The sequence below is a fragment of the Polypterus senegalus genome, chromosome 6 (assembly GCF_016835505.1).
Source record: "Polypterus senegalus isolate Bchr_013 chromosome 6, ASM1683550v1, whole genome shotgun sequence".
Lineage (NCBI taxonomy): Eukaryota > Metazoa > Chordata > Cladistia > Polypteriformes > Polypteridae > Polypterus > Polypterus senegalus.
This window is the reverse complement of record NC_053159.1, coordinates 116,435,429-116,457,456: the sequence shown is the minus strand read 5'-3', so window position 1 is coordinate 116,457,456 and position 22,028 is coordinate 116,435,429. Positions and strand designations below refer to the sequence as shown.

The following is a 22,028-nucleotide window of genomic DNA, read 5'->3' as shown; positions in this document are numbered from 1 at the left end:
ATGAATAAAAACCTTTGTTTAATACCAATATCAACTAAAAATATACAAACATTAGGTGTCCAAAAAAAAAAAAGGATTTTACAGTATATAACCAAGACATTTTACAATGCACAACCCTGGAACCAATTGTGTTTTGTGCCACAGTCCGTCAGGTATCCATTGTACCACGTTTTCATTTAATTTCCTATAGCATTGCAAAGTTATACTGTTTGGCACAATGTGTCCCCCTTTTTTGGAAACATTTTATGTCCTATTTTGGAAATATTTAATCTTTGGCACCTAAACAGTCTCTCAAAACAAGTGTCACAATTGCAATCATTTTTAAATGTATACACTCCATATATATTGTGGCAGACGGCCAGAGGCCTTGCCCATTTGGGACACCCTTCTGATGAGAGGACCAGGGGACAGGACATCTCAACCGCAGTATCTCTCCTGGAAAATGAGAAGGCAGCCCCCTGGATGTCATTGGGGCCACGGGCTTGGAACTTGGAAGCTCAACCCTGCTGGAGCCCATGGCCACTGACAGGGTGTGCCTGGACAGATCCAGAACCTTGGACTGCAGCACTTCCACCGCACCTGGAAGTGCTGCCAGAAGAGGATCGGGGAGCACCTGGAGCACTTCCAGGTGTAGTATAAAAGAGGCAGCCTCACTCCATTCGGGGAGCCGGAGTCAGGAGGTGGAGGACAGAGCTTGCGAGGAGCGGAGTGGTGGCGGCAGAAGAAATTAAGAAAGGACAATAATTTTTTTTTACCTAATGGTTCTTTACTGTTTCTTATTGAATACAAACTGATCACAAAACCCATGATGAGTAATAATGTAACGTATGGTAGCGAGCATGTGTGACATGTCACTAATTGGAAAAATACAAGAATTGCCTATAGACCTAACTCACAGTAGTTTAAAAAGTCTGAAAACAATTCTAGTCATTCTATGCCTGTTTATTTTATATGTTTACGCCCACCTTCTGACCTTATGATTATGACTCTGGTTATCAAATAAGTAACTGATATTGGTCCTCTTTCCTTATAGAGAGGGTGGTATCCCTAAGTCTGGGCTTGTCGTTTGGGAACCAACCGAAGAGTTTCTGAAGGGCAGCCATGTCCTTAATACTCCAGTACAAACGATGCACATTATGGCAGATCTTGGCCCATATGGCAAGTAAGTACAATTTTATCTCCAATCTTCTTAGCCTGAACAAATGTGGCCCCTTTCTAAAACCATGTAAGCCATTTTAGACTTTAGATAAGTTTTAGTCAGCAGCTCTAGTGAAAGCCTTATTAGATGGGTTTCAGGATGTTTCTCTTAGAATGATCTCTTATTTGATTCTAGACTGGGTCTGCGAGAGAATGAGTATGTTCTATGTACCATCAGAGTGGACAGTAATGGTGTCATCACCGTGAAACCTGATTTCAACAGCAACAAGGAACCTTATAGGCAAGTTTGTTTTTCTTTCTGAAATATGAATACACGAGTAGCACAGAGCAAAGCAGTCTAAACAACAACTGCAAAGCTTATCTGTATTCCCTGGGCAACACCTATTATGGACAATGCAGAGATGCATCACTTTGTTGTTCATCGTGGCAGTCATCTTTAAAACTATCCTTATTTGTCCACCACTCTCGCAGTTATCCAATACTGTGAGGTTTTTTGTTTTTGTTTCATTTTGAAATGAGGATTGTTGGAGTACTTATATATACTAGCTTGCAATATCTGGTCTTGTTTGGAAGAAAACATCACCATCTAACAGTTGCCATATATTATATAACACATATTTATATTGTTTTTCATTTTAAATTTTCAGATAGGGTCAACAATGTTCACTTTTTCTGTTTTTCATTTTAATTTGTCTGTTGGAAATGAATACCTAGGTTAAAACCCCCATGCATTGAAATACTGTCCTTTAAGTTCATTTATGGATGTCACAAAGACATGATATACTGAAAAGATGGATTTAGATATGCCATTTTGGAATTATTACTTTAAGGTGTTTCACTGTTTCTCAGTTCTGGACATAGTGCATACTGTATATTAAATAGTTATGAGAGATAAATGCATTTTCAATTTCAAGTACTTGTATTAATTAAGAGGTATACAGAAATTTCTTATTGTCATGTTTTTTTCAGCTCATAACATTAGAACAATTTTAATGAGAACTAGCCATTCATCCCAACAAAGCGCACCAGACCTATTCTCCTAGTTTTTCGAAAACGTTCCTTAAGTGCCACTCTCTGCCTTGTTACTTGGTAATTTATTCAGTTTGTGTATTGTTCTTTGTATGAAGAAAAACTTTTTAACATTTGCACAAAATCTACCCATTTACATCTTTCCATCTGAGTTCTCATGTTTATATTTAAAGTAGAAACTGGGATCCACCATGTCTCATGACTATAATAATCTCCTTTAAGCTTGCTTTTTTGATACTTTAAATAAGATGCATAATGACACTGTTGTCTGCATTGGGTATTTAAAATGCACTACTAAAAAATCAAGCCCCTGTGGTTTTCACAAATGAGAATGCTCCCCCATTAATGTGTTTGCCTATCCTTCCTAAAACATGGGTAACCTTTATATGGTATACTCTGCTCAATCTCTATTATTTAGCTAGATTTCTTTTATTGCTATGATATCGTATTTATGAATAGCTACATAAATCTAAACTCACTTGTTTTATTTCTGAAATTTATAGTATTATAGCAAGCAATTTTTAATGTATTAGCTATATTAATTCAGCTTTTTACCTGTGGGCTAGAAATTTCCAGCATATCTTGTATATTTGTATTTATACTGCTGTCTGTCCTTTAATGTGAATAACTTGGCCTGTCCTAAACTCCCAAACAACCTCTCACCTTCCTTTTCTGTAGTTTAAACGTTCCTTGACAAACCAATTTGTATGTCTTACATTTACATTTATTTGTTTATCAGACGCTTTTATCCAAAGCATCTTACAAAAGAGGTAAACAATCAAGTAATATTAGGCTAGGGCCTGTTTTCTCAATACACTGATGCCTTTCCAGTTCATATGTATCCCATCACTGCAGAACACATTCCATCTGTTCCAGAAGGAGCCCTAAAATCCTAAAAATAAGCTTAATAGTGGTATGGTGGATTCTAACATTCTAACCATTCTAAAATCGGAGCTGGAAAATGTTGGTGTTTTAGCAGGTAATCATGCTGATGCAGTTAAAAAACCTAAAAAGAATTTTGCATTCTAACTTCACATGTCATCGTAATGAGACCATATTTGTCCATGTGGGAATTGCAGCTAGTGTTCTTAAGCCCATTTTATTGTATTTAAAACAGTGAGTTTGTTGATGTTGGGATTTTGGCATTTACTGTTAGTCCTTCCCAAGTTCACAATGCTTCTGCCAAAATATCAGAAAGATCCTAATTATGAGATCACTTTAATCACTTTCGTCAAATGAGTAATATTTGCCTTCATTTGTGTAAATTCGGTTGAAGTTGTAACTCTCATTTTTAAATGTTTACCAAGTCTTACTTTTTAGAAAAAAAACTTATTATTCAGACATTTCATTCTTGGGTTACTGTTTTAGTTAACTTGATAATTTAGGATTAAGAGGAACCAAAAGCTGCATTTAGAGTCTTTGCTTGTTTTTATAAACCAGATAATTTAAGACTAACATGAAATAACATGGAAAACAAACAGCTGTTCGAATAACTTAGTCTCAAACTTACTCTGAAAGAAAATAATAAAACAATGCATAACTGAAAAGTAATTTTTAGTTCTGGTCCACAAACTATTTTAACTACATTCTCATTAATGGAAAAATCTAGAATGTTGTAAATGTTAAATGCAACTGAATGAGAGCAGTATCCAGCCATATGATAATATTAGCTGTGTTACCCGGCTCCGACCATCTTTGGGTCTCAGATATTGTACCGTTGGTTAATTGGATGTTTCAGAAGTACTATGCAATTAAGTACTCTTCTGTATACAATATTTGTATTTTTTCATTTGCCAGGAGCTAATATCACTTGAGCTGGTTACTTTTGAACATGCTATGGTACATACATTCTGAAAAACAGCATCTCCATGAGCTATAGAAGAAATTGCAGTTCCATCATGGCTTGGGTTCATTGGTTAATATTTTTTTTTTATTTAATTTGTATTACTGGTTTTTTTTTTTACTTCAATCAGCACTTTGATTGGTATTATGAACTTAATGGTATTATGCAGGTGGACAACAGTGTTCACTTTTTCAAAAACACAAGGGTATGCACTGATGTAAATTGTAGTGTAATCAGTTTATTTCATATTTATTGTCACATGCGTGCACCCCTGGTATGCTGAAGTGTCCAACAACGATGTGCTATATTTTTTTCTCTTTTTCTAACTGCACTCGTTTCACTGAGGGGACCCCCTTTCCTCTCACTATTTCAATCACACTTAATTCATGAAGGGGGAAACCCACCCTCACTTCAAATGTTGTCTGTGGGTTGCCAAAAAACGAGGCATTTGCTACATTTGATCGTATGTCACTTTTATCTAAGCTCGTATTTAAACTTTGTGATCTCTGATGAAGTTTTCTGGAGCAATGCATTGGGTGATGTGTGTTGTAGTCCCCACTTCAGAATTTGCACATGGTTTCAGATAAGATGAATCAGTTGCTTGAAATTGACTACTCTCACAGCCACAGCATCTGGCAAGCACTTGCTAAACACATCTTCTTCAAGCTTCTCCAAACTTTGCTCCTTTCCTTTTGCTTTCACAGATAGCCTTCATTTGCATAAACTGGCCTTTCATTTCACTTTCACAGATAGCCTTCATTTCCATAAACTGGCACACCCTATTTCTCTGTGCAATCATTGTCAGCAGTGTGGCAAACTGGGTGACACTGTCCCACTCACTAGAGCATCATTAATGACAAATATCAACCAATAAAAAAAAATATTGTCAGCTAATTTTCTTTTTTCTTCAATGTCATCAAATTTCAATTAAATTCATCAATGCATTTTTGAGATTTTGGGGTATTTAGTTTTTGTGTTTTTTTTTTTTTTACCACCACTAAATATTGAGAAATCGAAGCGTACTTTCTTAGTTGATGCCTACTGCCCTAGATGTACCATCCTGGCAAATTTCAGATTTTTAGTTTAGTTTAGTTTCACACACGCCCCGTCCATTGTGCAATGCATGATGGGATTTGTAGTTTCGTTTTTCCAGGTAAAAGATGATTTTCTACTCCAGACTGTGCGATATCTTCTTCTTCTTTCTTACTATATAAAAGCGGTCGGGATTGTCCTTCCGTCCCATGAGTGGAAAGCATAGCGGTATTCCGCTTATCACAGACTTACTACTTGCAGCTTGCGGTACGAAGCGACATGATGCGAGCAGAGTTCTGGTGCTCCCATCGTTCCCTTGCTTTTGTGTGCGATGCGCTGGAAAAATAGACAAAATTATCTCTCTGGAAATAATTAATGTTGATGAAGTACAAATGCCACACCGCGTAGTAAATATCAGGGGGGTTCAAAAGGGCGACCTCAATATAGAAAAAAAGTTTAAATTTCATCACAAAAATAACAGAAACTACGAGTATTAAAGTAATACTGCTCAAATGCAATATAACCAAATTAATGAGTTTGTATAAAATACCAAATTGATCTACATAGTGAATTGCCTTAAGAAGTGGTCAACTTAAAAGTGGGTCGCCTTAAAAGGCGGGTCAGCCTAGTGTATATATATATATATATATATATATATATATATATATATATATATATATATATATATATATATATATATATATATAAAACTGTATATAGTTGTTTAATTAACAAAGATCACCTTCTAATTAAAAGCAATTGTAAAGCAGAAACCAGCAGTTAATGTGCTGTTGTATGAGTCCCACATCTCTGATTCAAAGTCTTAGGCATTTATTGAATAGCATATATATCTTTATATATTTTAACATATTTTTATGTTACTATTGACTTGCCACTAAAATGATACAATGATTAAGTCTGTTGTCTCAAACCTCCATGAGAATGACTTTATATTGAAGTATGGCCACTATGTATGTGGAGTTTGAATGTTCTTCTTGTACATACAGGTATTTTGTTTTTTAATTTTATTCTTACATTTCTCTGATTTACATATTAGGTTGATTGATGCTCAAAAATGCAAAGTGTGAGTAAATTCTGCTGTAAATGAACATTCTGTCTGGGATTTGTCCCTGCCTTATGCCCACTACTATGACGATACGTACTGTTGCCCTTTGATCCTGAATCTACATTCTGCAAATTTAGAAAATGAATGGATGAATTGATTACCGAGTTAGAAATGTGTTTTGATTTTGTTTCGTTTAATGTCACATACATATTTCTTGATAATGTGAAGTATGCTGTATAAATAAAATAACTTGTTTTCTACTGTGATAACAAGGCTGGAGACCGCAGGTGATAAAAAGGAGCTATGGAGATACACTGTGGAGAATGTGTCTACTGGACTCAATGCAGAGGAACAAGACCGAGAACAACGTGTTTACAGGGATGTAAGTAATGTTATGTAAGAGAGGTGCAGGAACAGATAAGAAAGTGCACCCATTGTTGCAGTTGTGATCTGTATTGTGTGATTATTGACTTTTTTTCTTAGCTGTATTCCCGACACAAAGAATACCTGAGCAGCCTTGTTGGACAGGATTTTGAGATGGTAAGCCATTCATTTCTATCTGTCGCTGGTGAGATGTATAGCAGATTAATAATCAAATTATATAAATTTTTCCCTTTTCATGATTTTGATTAGACAGTGCAGCATTGTTTATATAGCACACATACTTGAGGACCAGATAACAGACTTAAGATTTTTATTTTTGTGGTCTGTGCTGTTCCTTTCACATGATGCCTGTATTTTTTATGTTTTGTTGATGCCTAGCTCTAAAATCTAATGTGTTCATCAAGGCCACATTGTTAAAAGCCTCTACCTTTTCTGTCAAGCTGCAGATAGTGTGAAAAATCAATGCTATGTTTTTAACAAAGTTAAATGTTCATGCATCAATTACTATGGTATCTATACAATTTCTATTACATTATTATCTATACATCATAGTACTGTAGTATATGATTCTCAATTGATAAGAAGATTTTGAGGATCTCTGCCATCACACAAGTTTATGTAAGATAAGCAGTGTAGATACATTCTCTGGTGTGAGTATGTTTTTTGTGTGAGTAATAAGGTCTTGAAGAAGACTGTAAAACCTACTAAAATCTAATATATACAATTAACTGGGGGTCATACTACTAGATAATTCCTGGAATTAAACTGCTTAAAATAACTGCTTAAAATCTCTTTTGAAGCATTGTGAAGTAGTAGCTAGTACTGCTGCTTCACATACCGGGTTGAAATCCTTACTTGGAAGCTATCTGCCTTGAGTCTGATTGATATTGTCAGGTCTGTGTGCAGGTCAGATTAAACTGGCTATTCTAAATTGGCCAAGCATGTTAGACTGTACCGTATATGGGGTCCAGGCCCTGGATTTTGCTTCTTGCTTTGTGCACAAAACATCTGGGATAAGCTCTGGTCCATCACAATCCTACTATTTATTAAGTTGGTTCTGAAATGAATGAATGGAAGGGTATATGAAATCTGTTAATATCGTGCACTTATGCATGAGGTGTACCACTAGTTGGACACTGCCATATTTCTAAGTTGTTTGTGTATGTTGTAATATATCCACCAGTCAATCAAAAGCAGTAACGGTATTTTTACATACCCAACGGTGTCACCTTTCAAATAAATAGTAAATTTCCAAGTTGTCTGCTGTCTTTCATGTAAAATATGCAACTTGCACAAATATATGCTGTGGCAAGCAGCACATCACAGCTGAGGGAATCTGTTTTTTTCAGAGATCCCACTTATGTCAAGCCATATACAGTGAAAGAATCGCTGAGATTCACACCTTTCATTTGTGTAGTTGTCTATGATTGTTTTTGTCACAGCTGTGCGTAAAAGGCAGGAAATATATTGTACATGCAATAGCTAATCTTTATGTATTGTTATGTACAAACTGCTGTGAGAGTGCATGTGGATCGTTTGGTTAATGTGCAATAGCACTTGAGGTTTGTACAAGGTCCTAGAAAAGTTAAGGGATGCTAGTGATATGCAATATGAAGACCTTGAGTCACTGTTTTGATTATATTGAGAATGACATGTTTGCTGAAGGACAATGCAATGCTTGATTTTTGAATACTGCTTAATTTAACTTTGAAGAGCTGCAGAGTGCAGTTTTGGGGTTCAAGAATCATGGTTTCAGTTACCATATCTGTATGCTGTCTGCTGCATGTTCTTCCTAGGTTAGTTTTCTGAGCAGTGCTCTTCCGGTTTCAGCTTCTAAGCTGCACACTCTCGAAATTTCATGTGAGAACCCGCCTCCCACCATGTGATTGAACGTTACTGACTGTATCAACTTTCAATGGGGACCGCTCTTTGATCAAATGTATTTGTATCTTGCTACGCCACTGCTCGCAGTTTTCACATGGGTACCCGCCCAAAATTGTCTCACTGAATCACACCGCTTGAACTTCACAGAGGATTACTCTTTGATCAAATTCCACTTAATCACACAATGCCACCACTTGCAGTTTCATGTGGGGAACTCCCCTCTCCGCCCTACACACTTAAATTAAATGTCAGTCTAGTATTTCTGAGTATGCCAGTTTTTGATTTACTGCATGTACCAAAAATGCGCTGTTTAGGTTGACTGGACACAATATGAATGGTTTAGGTGCATGCTTGTGACTGTCATCCAGGGCAGGAAGATGCAGGCATGAAAGTGTATGTATGTGCTTAGTTTATTCCAGTCATGAAATGCAAAAAAAAAAAAAGCAACAATAAAGTTAAATAAATAAATAACACACTAAACCTCTCAGGGGAACTGCAACAGAAGGCAGGAAAACATGTATGAATTGCAGCGCACTAACCCCAATCTACTGTACTGCATTGTGTAAAATACCAGGTTTGTATGTGTTTAGTGGTAAACAGAAATTGTTTCAAGGACTAGCATGAAAAATAATTTTGAAAATAAATGTTTGGATGTGTACATATTAATATGTGTGTATGTACATACACATAGACACATGGTGCCTTGCGAAAGTATTCATCAGTGTTTGTCCTGTTCTGTTGCATTACAACCTGTGTAGGTATTCACACCCCAAAGTCAAAACTTATAGAGCCACCTTTTGCAAGTCACTTGAGGAATGTCTACATTGACTTTGGACATCTTTCCACTGTGAGTATAACACATTCCTCAAGGCAAAACTGCTCCAAATCCTTCAAGTTAGATCAGTGTTCTTTGGTATACAGCAGTCTTTCAGCCATGCCACAGATCCTCAATTGGATTGAGCTGTGGGCTTTGATTAGGCCATTCCAAGACATTTAAATGTTTCCCTTTAAGCCACTCCAGTGTGTAGCATTAGCAGTATTTTTAGGGTCACTGCCCTGCTGGAAGGAGAACTGTCGTTTCAGTCTCAAATCTCTGGCAGACTAAAACAGGTTTTCCTTAAGAACTGTGGAAATTATATTTAGTGCCATCCATCTTTCCTACAGTCCTGTCCAGTTTTCCTACCCCTTGCTGATGAAAGATATCCCCACAGCATGATGCAGCCACCACCATGCTTCACTTGTGGGAATGATGTTTTCGGGTTGACAGGAAATGTTGGGTTTGTTTTTCCCATGATGTCCAAAAAATGTAATTTTTCTCTAATGTGACTAGAGAATTTTCTTCCATGTGTTTGGAGAGTCTGACACATGCTATTGGGCAAAGTCCAAACTGGCTTTGTTATTTTTTCATTTAGGCAATGGCTTTATTCTGGACACTCTTCCTTCCATAAAGCCCTGCTCTCTGGAGTATATGGCTTAAAGTGGTCAAATGGACAGACACAGATGGACCCTAATCAGCTAACTAATGTGACTTCTGAAGTTACTTTGTTGGACCTGATGTTATTTAGGGGATTCATAGCAAAGGGCATAAATACATATGTACTCACATCTTTTCAGTTTTTACTGTTTTATATGTATGCACAAGGTATTTTATTTTCATTCCACTACAACAAATTGTACTATATTGTGAAATCCATTACATAAAGTCCAATTGAAAAAGCATTTTAATTCCAGATTGAAATGTGATAAAACAGGACACTGAGAAGGATATATATATTGTGATATATGGCCGGCAGTTTATCCCGGCAAATGCCCCCAAGCCGCCAGATGGAGCCATCCCTGCAATGTAGAGATGCCCTGAATTCCAGCAGGGCATCATGGACCTTGGAGTTTCCCTTCACAGCCCTGTTGGATACTGTGGGGGCCACCAGAGGACGCTGCAGGGAGGCTCCAGGACTCGTATGTTCAGTATAGCCCGGAAGTACTTCACAGTCACGAGGACGGAAGAAATAAAGTACTTCCGGGCTGAAGAAAAAAGAGGAGTTTTGACCTGACCCGGAAGTGCTGGGTAATCACATGGACTGAGGGATCAGGAGCACTTCCGGGTCAAGGAGTATAAAGGACTGTGGGAAACCCCAGCGTGTTGGAGTGAGTTGGGAGGAAGGGTGACAACGCGTCTAGGAGTTGGAGGATTGTGATTATTGTGATTTGTGATTATTTATGAGTATTGTAGAGTGTAGAGTGCTTTGTGCAATTTATTGTATGAATAAATCCATCATTTGGACTTTTATCTGGTGTCTGGTCTGAGGGTTGAAGGGGATGACAGCGCCCCCTACCTGTCACAATATATATATACTGTGTATGTATATATATATATATATATATATATATATATATATATATATATAATTATTATTTTATCTCTAAAAATGAAATATAACTGAAACTGCAATATTTGTTTTGAGAGATTATTTAGATGCAAGGGACTAAGTGTTTCCAGAAAGGGACACAATGTTTCCAAAACTCTTTTATCAAACAGTATAATTTTGCAGTGCTATAGGTTAATTGTGTTGTAAAGTTAGGCGTTTTCAATACATTTTTAAAAATACATAGCCCATCTTAGAGTTTTATAATTAACCTATGGCATATAGATCACCAGCGGAAAAGAAAAGCCTAAAAACTTACTGAATACATCCTTTTTGAAGCAGTAAAAGAAACCATGCCTTCAGTGTTTCCAGCCAATGTATGTGACAACAAAAGGGATCTGGAAATATTCACTTTTTGGCATATTTTATTTACTTGGGTGATACCAGTAGCTTTCCTGGGAGGGGTACTTGCACAAATACGGAAGTAAATCAAAACAATACTAAGCACAAGAAGTGTGATTTTGTCTTTCAAGAGGAAACCATGCTCCTGGAGATGAAAGTCTGTTGTGGAAAAGACAAACTTTGAGCTAGCTTGCATAGCTGGTCTTCTTTAAAAATGGCAGAATCTCATAATATTGGTGTTGTTTTGATCAAAACTGAAAATTACAAGTTATTTTACAATGTGTATGTATTCTTAAGATGCAAATCAATACTTGACAACTTTCTTGATTTGAAAAATAGACGTTTTTGGTAAGTTTTTAGACTTTTTGTTTTCTAGGCGACCCATGCCCCATAACGTTTCATTATAAAAATCCAGGAGTGACTATATATTTTTAAATATATTAATTTTTAAAACAAGCTTAACTGTTGAACAAAATTGTACATGACAGATATATAAATACAGTACCATGTTTGTGAAGAAATAACTCTGACTTGAAAAATACCAGGCTTAGTCTTTTAAGAATTGGAGTGTTCCATCAGAAGACATAATAAATGCATCAGTTGAGAAAGACACAGTTTAGGTAAAAGAGGCCATGAAGCCTGTCTGAACACTTCTTGACTACAGCTTTTATAACATTCCCTTCCTGTTATCACTATAAATATCAGAGCTTTTCTATGCCTTCTTTATTTATTCTTACAGGTACCACCCGGGACATTACGTTTGCTCATCAATGGAGAGATCGGTGAGTAAATTTCCAGATAACGACTGTAAATATTTGACCCAACCACATTGGACTTTGCAAGCTCTCCTACTTTGAGTAATTTACAGTTTAATATGATGACAGAAGACTGTAAATGTGTCTGGTAAACACATGTGCCCGAGGGATGGTATCAGATACCAACCTTCATTGTCCTCATGGTTGATTTTTCTCTTATTTTTGCTTTACTTGATCTGCTTTTCACATTGATGTTGAATGACTTTGTAATATGACTAGATCCTCATCCTTGATCACTGTTTGAGTTATCCAGAATGGAATAAGGTCTCAGATTAACAACAGCAGTTGTCTTTGTTACACTATTAACATATTTCTATGCTTTCCTCTACTATGTAATAACTGAACGGCATGCAATGTATTCTAAAATCAGATCAATATCATTTTACTGAAACAGGATTAACTAAGCTATTCTACAACACATGTCAGCTTTTTGGATACAGCACTTCTTTTTGAACGCTTTAAATAAGATTAGAAAAATGATTGAATGTATTAAAAGGGAGAGAATATGATACAGGTAGAATAAGTGCTATTGTTCTTTTCAAAATTATTCCTTAGTATGGGCATTTTCCATCTTATTTAATACTGTGACAGCAGCTGATTGCAAATCTTTTGTAGGGCCCAACTCTCCCTTCCTCATCTTTACTTTTTGTTGTGTCTAAAAGGAAAATTCTTGTGTGCTCTTTTCCAGTTTCTGCTCAAGGTTATGAATATGACAGTCTTTATGTCCACTTCTTTTTAGACCTTCCTCGCTGTAAGTAGCCTTCCTATTTTTTTAATATTGAGTTATTATTTGGGGTGCCACAGTAAGATCATTTTGAGAAAAATATTTGTTTTTTAAGGAAAACCAGATGGAATAATAATATTCAATGATAAGTCTATCCTGTACATTTCTGGTGCATTGGTATATCTTCCTAAGCAAGAAAAATCTTAACCCTTCTTCCACAATGCAATGAGAAATATATTATTTATAACTAAGAAAAAAATCATATTTTTAACTGACAGAACTAGTGCAAAGCACTTCAAGTAAACATAGCATACAAAATACAATTTGCTGACAACAGTGTTTAGCTTTAAAACAAACAGTATAACAAAATGCACATAGAACTAATTATTAAGCTACCCTTACAGTTTATGTATTCTTGGCAGACAATGATTTGGTGTACTTTTCATAAATATCATCAGAGGAGATAACATAACTGTTGGGTAACCATTCTACATTTGAAACAAACAAAAATATAATGACAGTGTTCATTTCAGCCAGTTCAATCTTGGCTCAACTTTGAAGAAAGTTAATTGAAATATCTAACAGTGTAACAAAAATTAAAAACAGGCAGCAGTCTGGATTTTTAAAAAATGTCAGTTTTTTGCCAGAAAAGGAGTTGATCTCATTTTGTACGCAGTATTTGCAAATTAAGAAAACATGAACAATATAATGTCATTTTCTGTGATCATAAAAAAGAGGACATGATAACCTTTGTGGTTGTATTATCATAGGATATGTGTGACTTAGCAAGTTTGTTACTAGTTTCATCTGCTCTTGTGCTTTAAGTTTAACAAACAAACACTCAGAGATCCTATTCACACATCTACATATAAATGATGCCTAACTGCCAGTAGTATTCCTCATAGGATCCCATCCACATAAGTACGTAAGAGTGACTCATGTCTGTCATTCCTCAGCACTCCACATAGGGACTCGCTACCACCAGCACTAACAAATGTACTGGTGTTCCTGAGACACATGAAGGCTTTGGTTATATGCCACTTTACCATCAATGGTGTCTTACTTCTACCGGACGTATTGTTCCTATTAAGGTGTGAACTCTCAGCCTTGATAAACCCTGCAGGATAAGCAAACGGCAATCACCCCTGCACCAGGTGCCCTGATATCTATTTTATTACTTCAATCATTATAGATACAAAGTATAGAAATGTAAAAGCAAAGTGGTATTTGTTAAAGTATAAAAATACCAATAGATGAATGTATGATAGAAAATAAAATAGATAGCAAAGTCTGGATATATATAGTTTTAGAAAAAGCCTACTGAAAATCAGCAATGTGAAGGGTCGATGTTGTCCTGGGGGGCTTTCTAATTCAGCAGCTAGGGTAACACGAGTTATGCTTTCCAATGTTCAGATAAAATGATCACTCTTCCTTTCTGACATGTCTCAGTTTGTAATCTTGCTTCCAATGTTGTTCCTTCCCAGTCCTTCAGAAAGAGATATTATTTATGTTGAGATCCCATGTAAGGTGGACATGTGACATTACATGCATGTGATTGGCTAGCTATCCAGGTGCTTGATGAATCTGCTCAAAAGCTTTGATCCTGTGCATATCCATACTCTTTTCAGTTGCTTTTTACCATTACGTTGTAAACTGACTGAAACATATATTAAAGTTATGAATTACTGGTACATAATGCATAAGAGAGGATAATTTCAGTGTAAACTACCACTGTAGTTAAATTGCCTTAATCGTCCTGTAAAGTAGTTCCTTTATAGTTCATCCTTGTTTGTTTGGACAAAACTAAAACCCAGTATAAGCAGTAATCAAAATTTTATACTCCAGGACAGTGTGGAAAAAGAAAGTCTTCACTTCAGTGTCATATCTGACTGAAAGCTCTAGTTGAAACTAGTACCTGTCTTCAGGAGGTAGTAAAATAAAAGGTTTTCTGATTTATTGTAAACAAAACAAACTCTGCTCCTTTTCAATACCAAACATGTACATAAGGAACAATGTAATAAGTACACAGCTAAGCTAATTCTTGGCAAATGTGGATTGGGAACAGTGTTTCAGGTTGATTTAATTATCATTTTAGGGACAGATTTCATTGTATAGTCACTCTGCCTGTTTTATACTTGACTTCCCAGGCTGGTCAAGCCCACCATTTCAGCATCTCTCGGGTGTAACACAGACCTGCAATACTAAATCCAAAGGCAGGGTAAGGTGGCTCAGTTTGCTTTACTTTACAATGTGCTGACTTTATTTAACTTACCAAAATGTTTATTTGGTATAATTCTCATATTGTTTCAGGAGAATGTTGCATACTTTTGCTATCCTTTTACTTTTGAGGTCCTTTTGCAGCAGGATGTCACATTAGACGGTGAGGTTCTGTCTTTACATTGATATGAATTGACCATTTTATTGATAGATATTCAGTGAGTAACAATCAAATCAATTCAGTGTAATTTCTAAAACATTTCTAATTAGTCAGTATTATTATTATAACTAGACCCATTATGCAAGAATGTAATTTTTCAGTAAACAAGAAGAAATGTGTTGTACACTCAATATGTCATGCAAAAGCTCACTTATAGAGAATTTCCATCTTGTGTTTAATGTTACATCTTTTGGTCATATACCCAGGATCTGCTCCACATTGGCCTGTCCTCTACTTTGAAGTATTGTCCCTTGGGTACTGGCAACGGTACAGAACAGAGGGCTATGGCTATCTGATCATCCCTGATACACCAGGTTAGATTAATCAAGGTGAAAATGGTATCTGTGCATTTTGCAAAGAGAGAGGGGGTAGAAGTTGTAATTTTCTTTCTTTTTATCTCTTCCCACTTCCATGTTGGGTCAATATGCCTGATCAGCCTTCCCCATACTGCTTGGTCCTGCACCACCTCCTCCTTTACTCGTAACCATCCACCTCTGGTTCGGCCCCCACTGCACTTGCCTCCATTCATGAAGTGTCTATACCACCTCAACCCATTTTCCAGTACTTTTTTTTTTTTTTAGATATCTTCCTACCTTTGTTGTGACTCGGATTCTCTTATTTCTTATTCTAGCCTTCTTTGCAACTCCACATCTCCATCTCAACATTCTCTATTTCTGCCACATCCAATTTCTTCTCCTGCAATCCCTTTATTGCCCATGTCTGCACTCGGTCTTTGCTGGTCTTACCACAATTTTAAATACCTTTGATTTAAGCTTTACCTTAATTGTTCAATAGCACAAATACTCCTGATACATTTTTCTAGTTGTTCCATCCACAAAGAAATTTGTGGATTTCTCTGTATTCAATTATCCATATGGATCTGCTGCTGATCCTAGGTATTTAAAATTATCCACTCAGTTTAATAGATCTCCCTGCAGCATAACTTCTGAATCCTGATCCTAATTAAACTTATGTCTTGTTTCTATCTATCTTAAATCCTCCATCTTCCAAAACTCTTCTTCATTTTTCCATTTTCCTCCCCACATCCTCCTTTCTGGTGCTACACAACACATCGTTATCAGCAAGAAGCATGCACCATAAGGATTGGTTTTTTTATCCCTTGGGTCAACACATCCATAACCAGATCAAATAGGTAAGGGATTAAAGAAGATCCCTGTTGTAGATCTACTCTTACTAGAATTTTGACTGTTATCCTAACACTGCTTCTAACCCGGTTATTCATTTTCTTGTCTGTATTCTAGACAATCTTCACATATTTCTCTTGTACTCCTTTCTCCCTCATGAACCTCCAGACTGTTTGACGTGGCGCCCTATCATAAGCCCTCTCCAAATTAATAAACACCATATGCAAGCTTTTCTGTTTTTCTCTGTGCTTCTCTGTGAACTGTCTCAATCCAAAAACTGCATCAGGTGTTCATCTATCTGACATAAAACCAAACTGTTCCTCCCCTATGGTGGTCACTTGGGTCTGTATGCTAGAGCATTGATATTTAAATTACAATATTGCATGTTTAATCTCCACTCTCTAACTCACTGTGATCTTAAACATGTTCCTTGACCTGCATGTAGTCCAGTTGTGTTTGCCATGAAAAAAGGTGAGTTTTATCTAGGTGTTAAAATTACTGTGAATATGTCATTTGCGGAGGTATACTGTTGTCTTAGTAAACTGATGACTTCCTCTATCACTCTGTCGTGTAACTGAGTAACATTAAAAAACATTTTTTTTTTATTATAGATGAGTTTAAGATGATGATAAAGTTATAAAATTAATAATACCTTCTTTTTCAAATCCTAGGATGCCACACTGTTGTTTGCTCAACCTGGCGGCCAGTTCAGACTGGCACCGTGACTGAGCTACGTAGGTTTTTCATAGGAGGGTCCCCTGAATTGGAGGATTTGACCTATGCAAGGATACCCGGGACTTTTAAGGTATGTATAAGTTTTTATCGAGCCTAATCTAAAAACATGGTAGCGGTTTATTTTGAAAAGTGAAAAGACCGATCTTTGAAGTTTGCTGGAAGAAAACTTCTCTTTCTTGTATTTCCACACTACATGGAATTTAAATAACTGATTTTCTGATTTCTTCCTAGGGGAACAGGCTGAGCCGTTTTGGCTTTCGCAGTGAAACCACGGGTAGTGTGTCAATTAGACTACACTGCATTCAACAGTCCAGGTAAGCAAGGCAGAATTATAACACATGCATCACAGAGAGAATATTAATGTGTTACAGATTACTTTTTACCAACCAGGTGAGTTCAGCTGAATTAACACCTAGCTTTACTTGCCTGAAGGTTCAATTCACTATAGTCTACCATTCTTATTGTTTCTGGTTATTTGAGCCAGTTGTTGGAAGACAGAATTTTTAACTTGTTGTCTCAGAATGTTTCTTTGCAATGACTGCAAAGTGTTTCTGTATCAGTGGATTCATCATTGCTTCACATATAACTGTACAACAATAGAAAGTTATTTCATGATAGTGCCAATGTAATTTGTACAGTTTGAATTATGTACTATAATTAACCACTGAGACTCAAAACACTGCAGTTTTGCTAATTTTACATTTTTTCGGCATAATAGCCATCCAAAATGACACTAATCTTACATATCTAAATGTCCACAACTTAGTGGAAGATGTACATTAATTTGTCATACTAAAAATGGCTAGTCTGGTTTTATAGGGATTATATTGATGCCAGTGCGTTGAGGAAACAGAGGCAGAGTGTACTTGATCGACTTGGCAAATTCGGCCAGCAAGGCACCATCTACAGCATTTTAGGTAAGTGTGATGTCTCCGATGTTCTCAGCCAAGGAAAAAATGTCAAAAAAGGGTATATATCTGGAAAATCCTTGTGTTTGATGATACATAACAATATTGGCCCTGGATTTAAATGTATAATTTAAAAATGGAAAGTCATGCAATTTGACCAAACTGAGGATATCATTGAGAGGATCTACAAGTGTATGTTGAAATAAGAGCTAATTCTGCAAGAAAGCTATCCTATTTTTAACCTTTGGACAGAAGCTCCAGGTAAAGACAGAAAGAATGAGATTTCTGTTCTTAGGAAGGACTTTTCAGTCAAGTTTAGAGTATTGCTACCAGAAACAATGTAATGAAGAAAATGATGTTCTTATTCACACCTCAACAATATGCTGTAAGGTGAAATACATGAGGGTAGCGGAGTGCTGCAGGTGTTAAATCTGCTGTCTTATCGATCCATCGTGAATCCTGTGATGAATTGACGTATCCCCTCACATTGGGATGCAGCCTTGCCCCTGTGCTGCTGGCATAACCTCAGGTCCACCACAAGAATGAACTGGATTAAGAAGGTTTGGTTATGTTAATGGATAGCATTGACAGTAGGTCAGCTGGAAGAAATTATGTAGATGAGCCTGTGGATTTTTGGAAATGGAGGTTAAATGGATTTTGTATATATCTTTTTTTTGTATCAGTATACTGCTGCTGGATTATGTGAATTTCCCCTTGGGTTAATAAAGTATCTATCTATTACATACTAAGTATCTAACTATTCTATTACAAGGAAAGCTATGACTGTCTATAACCAAACATAACCTGATATGCCATTGCTTATTAAAGTTTCCGTTAGAAATGATCATTTTATATCAATTGACATTAAACAAATTAACTTACCATATATTTTTCACCAGTATTTTTCGGACAATTGGGATTTTTTTTATTTTACATCCATGATGCTTGCATTTGTTAGACTCATTTGAATTTGAATTGTCCTTTATTATCATTGTGTATTTAGAGCTCTTGGGTGATTTCATTAAATTTGTCTGTTAGTTTTACACTTTTAATTACGGGATTCACCAAGAAAACTAGGTGGGTTTACTCTCTGAGACAGTAATAATGTTAAAAAATATTCATGCCTTGTAGAATCATCATGGTGAGATTGACAACATAACAGAAGGAGTAGTGTTGAATTTTCATCCCCTGTTATTCTATCATGCCACAATCTTAACTATGGTCATCACCATACAACTATTGTTCCTTATCTGGTAGCAACAGTCAGTCATTGACACATACAGTTTCTTTTAGTTTAATTTAAATAGGCTTACTCTCACTGAGCGTTCTCTGCTATTTAGCTACAGTCCTTGTTTTTATAATCATAACATTTTTATTATAATTTAAAACTTTCTTATTTTGTTTTTTTTTTTTTTTTGCTATTTTAGTGTTTTAACTATTGGTCATATTTCCACAAATATCCTAACATACTACTCTATTTGGTTGACAGTTTGACTGGTGTGCTAACATTTTTATTCATTTGGCAATATTTTTTGTTCTTCTGCAAGTGACTCACATATTCCAATAATTCTTTAAGCAATACAAATCAGGGCTGTTGTCACTCTGCACTGGCATAAGGCCTATATATCAGTTCCTCATGCCCCACATAAAGGCCAGTGTGGCTACCAAAGTAAATGTGAAAACATGGAAAAGGCTGTTGATTTTTGTTTATGATTTCTGTGCTAAAGAGTTTGGTAATTTACCTTTCCATGTGATTTAGATACACATTACCATATTAACTAGTATAATGTTGGATTTTGCCTTTTGCATGATAAACTTACTAAAGAGGTTCTGAAACTCTGTGGGACTTTCCAACTATTTTTACTGAACCAGTCTGCCAATTTCAATACTTCCAAAAGTATATAATCACAGATGACCATAGTAAAAGAGGACAATTGTGAGACTATGAGCTTTATTGAGACAATGGTTTAATTATGTTTGTACTGCTACCCAGCATGTGAGAAATGTTTGTCATTGTGTAAGCAAGAATATGAGTGTGCCAAGTATTGGTAATTTGGGGACTGTGTGCCTGTTCCTACAGAGGCCTTTCAGAAGGCACGTCAAAGGATGCTTGAAGCACAGCAGAGCCTTCCAGGAGACCTCCTTAACACAGCTGGAGCTGTTGAACTTCAATCCACTGCATAGTTCATGAAGTACCCAGTGATTCTTCCTAACCAGGTGATGTGTCTACTTAAGATGGCATACCCCAGACAGACACCATAACTCACAATAAGACCAATCTGTGTCCCTGTCTTGTATGTCGATGACACACATTGACAAATTAAAAAAATTCTGAGAGTAATATTGATAGCTGGTACAGTGCACATAATGAACTTTTTTTCACTAAAGGGCCTAGTTTCCAGAAATGACTATTTGTGGGATTAATTTGGCTGTACTGGAGTCGAGATATTGCAGATGACAACTTTGATGAAAATGTTTGCCTTTCTGAGGGAGGCCTGCTCTTTGAAGTACTGTATACTTACTTGAACACTTTGGAGAACACATTATAGACTTGTTTAACGGATTCTTATTGTGCAACACACTTTTAAAGGAACTGGCATTGCATACATTTTTTATGAAACTCTTCATAATATGTATATTTTGTAATTAAAACTACAATAGTAGTGAATATATTATATGTACAGTATATTATGCTGATTCTAAATGTAGTTATAAAGGTGTGACATTTTTCTCCAGAGAAATGTCATTTTGTTACAAAAGTACTATTGATCACCTTTTACCAAAACCTTCAATGTCATGTTCAGAAATTGTACATGAGGGATTCTGGTGACTACAGAACGATAACAATATCAATTCAATGCATTCTAAGCCCTTCGAGTGCAGCACATTTGGCATTCGCCTATAATTTCAACAAAGGATTGACAAACTGTAGCAGTTTGTGAAACAAAATGCAAGTACAGCTTCCAGAAGAGGATCCTACCATGTATTGTGTAGTATTAAATAAATACTCTCCTAACCCCTCTACCTTAGTGCTGCATCCACTTGGAAACGACATTCTTGTTTAAAAATAAGCAAGTTACTCGAATGAAGAAATATGCCAGCACAGATTTTCTCTACCCTGATGAATATATATTAAGCTACACTTTAATTTTAATCAAGACCTGCAAGTTCATTGCTGAATCACAGTCATTTAAGTTATTTCATGCAATCATTGTTTTATATTTTAATGTATTAATGCATGTATAGAAAAACAACTTGTGACTTTTTGTTTTTTTACAACTGCTTTATTTGATTAACAAAATAAACTGAAAAACAGTCTCTTTTTGTTCATTTTGCTGTAGGGAAAAAGATTGTATCAAATTACTATCAAAATTAGAATATCATAAGTTGGTAGCTTTGCTGAGAAGTTGCCAAGGAACATGCAAGTCATAATCGCAACATCCAGGAACAAAATAAAAGTCTGAAAACTACTTGCCACGGTTTATGGGATTACAGCATTTGTTTTTTTTTTGTCTTGCTGCATTCTACTTTTCATTTTGGACAACTGATATACAGAAGATAAATAATTTGTTTTACCTTTGGCTCTAATTACATGTTATAAGACCATTTTATTCTCACTAGTACTAACGAGCCCCTATTCATTAAATCTTATACATCACTGTAAACTACAGTGCCTATAAAAGTTATTAACCCCCCTTAAAGTTTTCACATTTTATCAATATACAACATTGAATCACAGTGGATTTAATATTTTAACACTGATCAGCAGTAAATGACTCTTTAAAGTTAAATTGAAAACAGATCTCCACAAAGTGGTCTAAGTTAATTGCCAAGGAACATGCCAAGTCATAATCATAACATGGAAAAACAAAATAAAAGCCTGAAAACTGCTTGCTGCTTTGTATTGTGTTATATATACAAATATATAACCCAAAATAATTTGCAATAGTATTCACTATTATGATGACACACATAAATCATCTCTGGTACAGCCAAATGGTTTTAGATGTCATAACATATAGCTGTAGATCCCTTATCTGTGGTCAGGGGTTATCAGTTTACTGTAATAAATGCCCAATATTTGTATGGTACAACTTGTGTTG

At 35.9% G+C, this 22,028-nt stretch overlaps 1 protein-coding gene across 1 annotated transcript in view; it reads left to right on the top strand.

The window, feature by feature from the left end:
- mks1 (MKS transition zone complex subunit 1) overlaps positions 1-21,243 on the top strand; it is a 31,304-nt gene extending 10,061 nt beyond the window's left edge. Inside the window, exons 6-18 of the mRNA XM_039756874.1 lie at positions 1,034-1,162; positions 1,334-1,438; positions 6,402-6,510; positions 6,612-6,668; positions 11,901-11,943; positions 12,665-12,727; positions 14,848-14,918; positions 15,011-15,080; positions 15,344-15,451; positions 16,954-17,087; positions 17,249-17,331; positions 17,837-17,934; positions 20,006-21,243. Coding sequence (XP_039612808.1) covers positions 1,034-1,162; positions 1,334-1,438; positions 6,402-6,510; positions 6,612-6,668; positions 11,901-11,943; positions 12,665-12,727; positions 14,848-14,918; positions 15,011-15,080; positions 15,344-15,451; positions 16,954-17,087; positions 17,249-17,331; positions 17,837-17,934; positions 20,006-20,109 — 1,174 coding nt within the window. The 3' untranslated portion in view covers positions 20,110-21,243. The remainder of the gene's footprint in view (positions 1-1,033; positions 1,163-1,333; positions 1,439-6,401; positions 6,511-6,611; positions 6,669-11,900; positions 11,944-12,664; positions 12,728-14,847; positions 14,919-15,010; positions 15,081-15,343; positions 15,452-16,953; positions 17,088-17,248; positions 17,332-17,836; positions 17,935-20,005) is intronic.
- Positions 21,244-22,028: the final 785 nt, after the last annotated feature.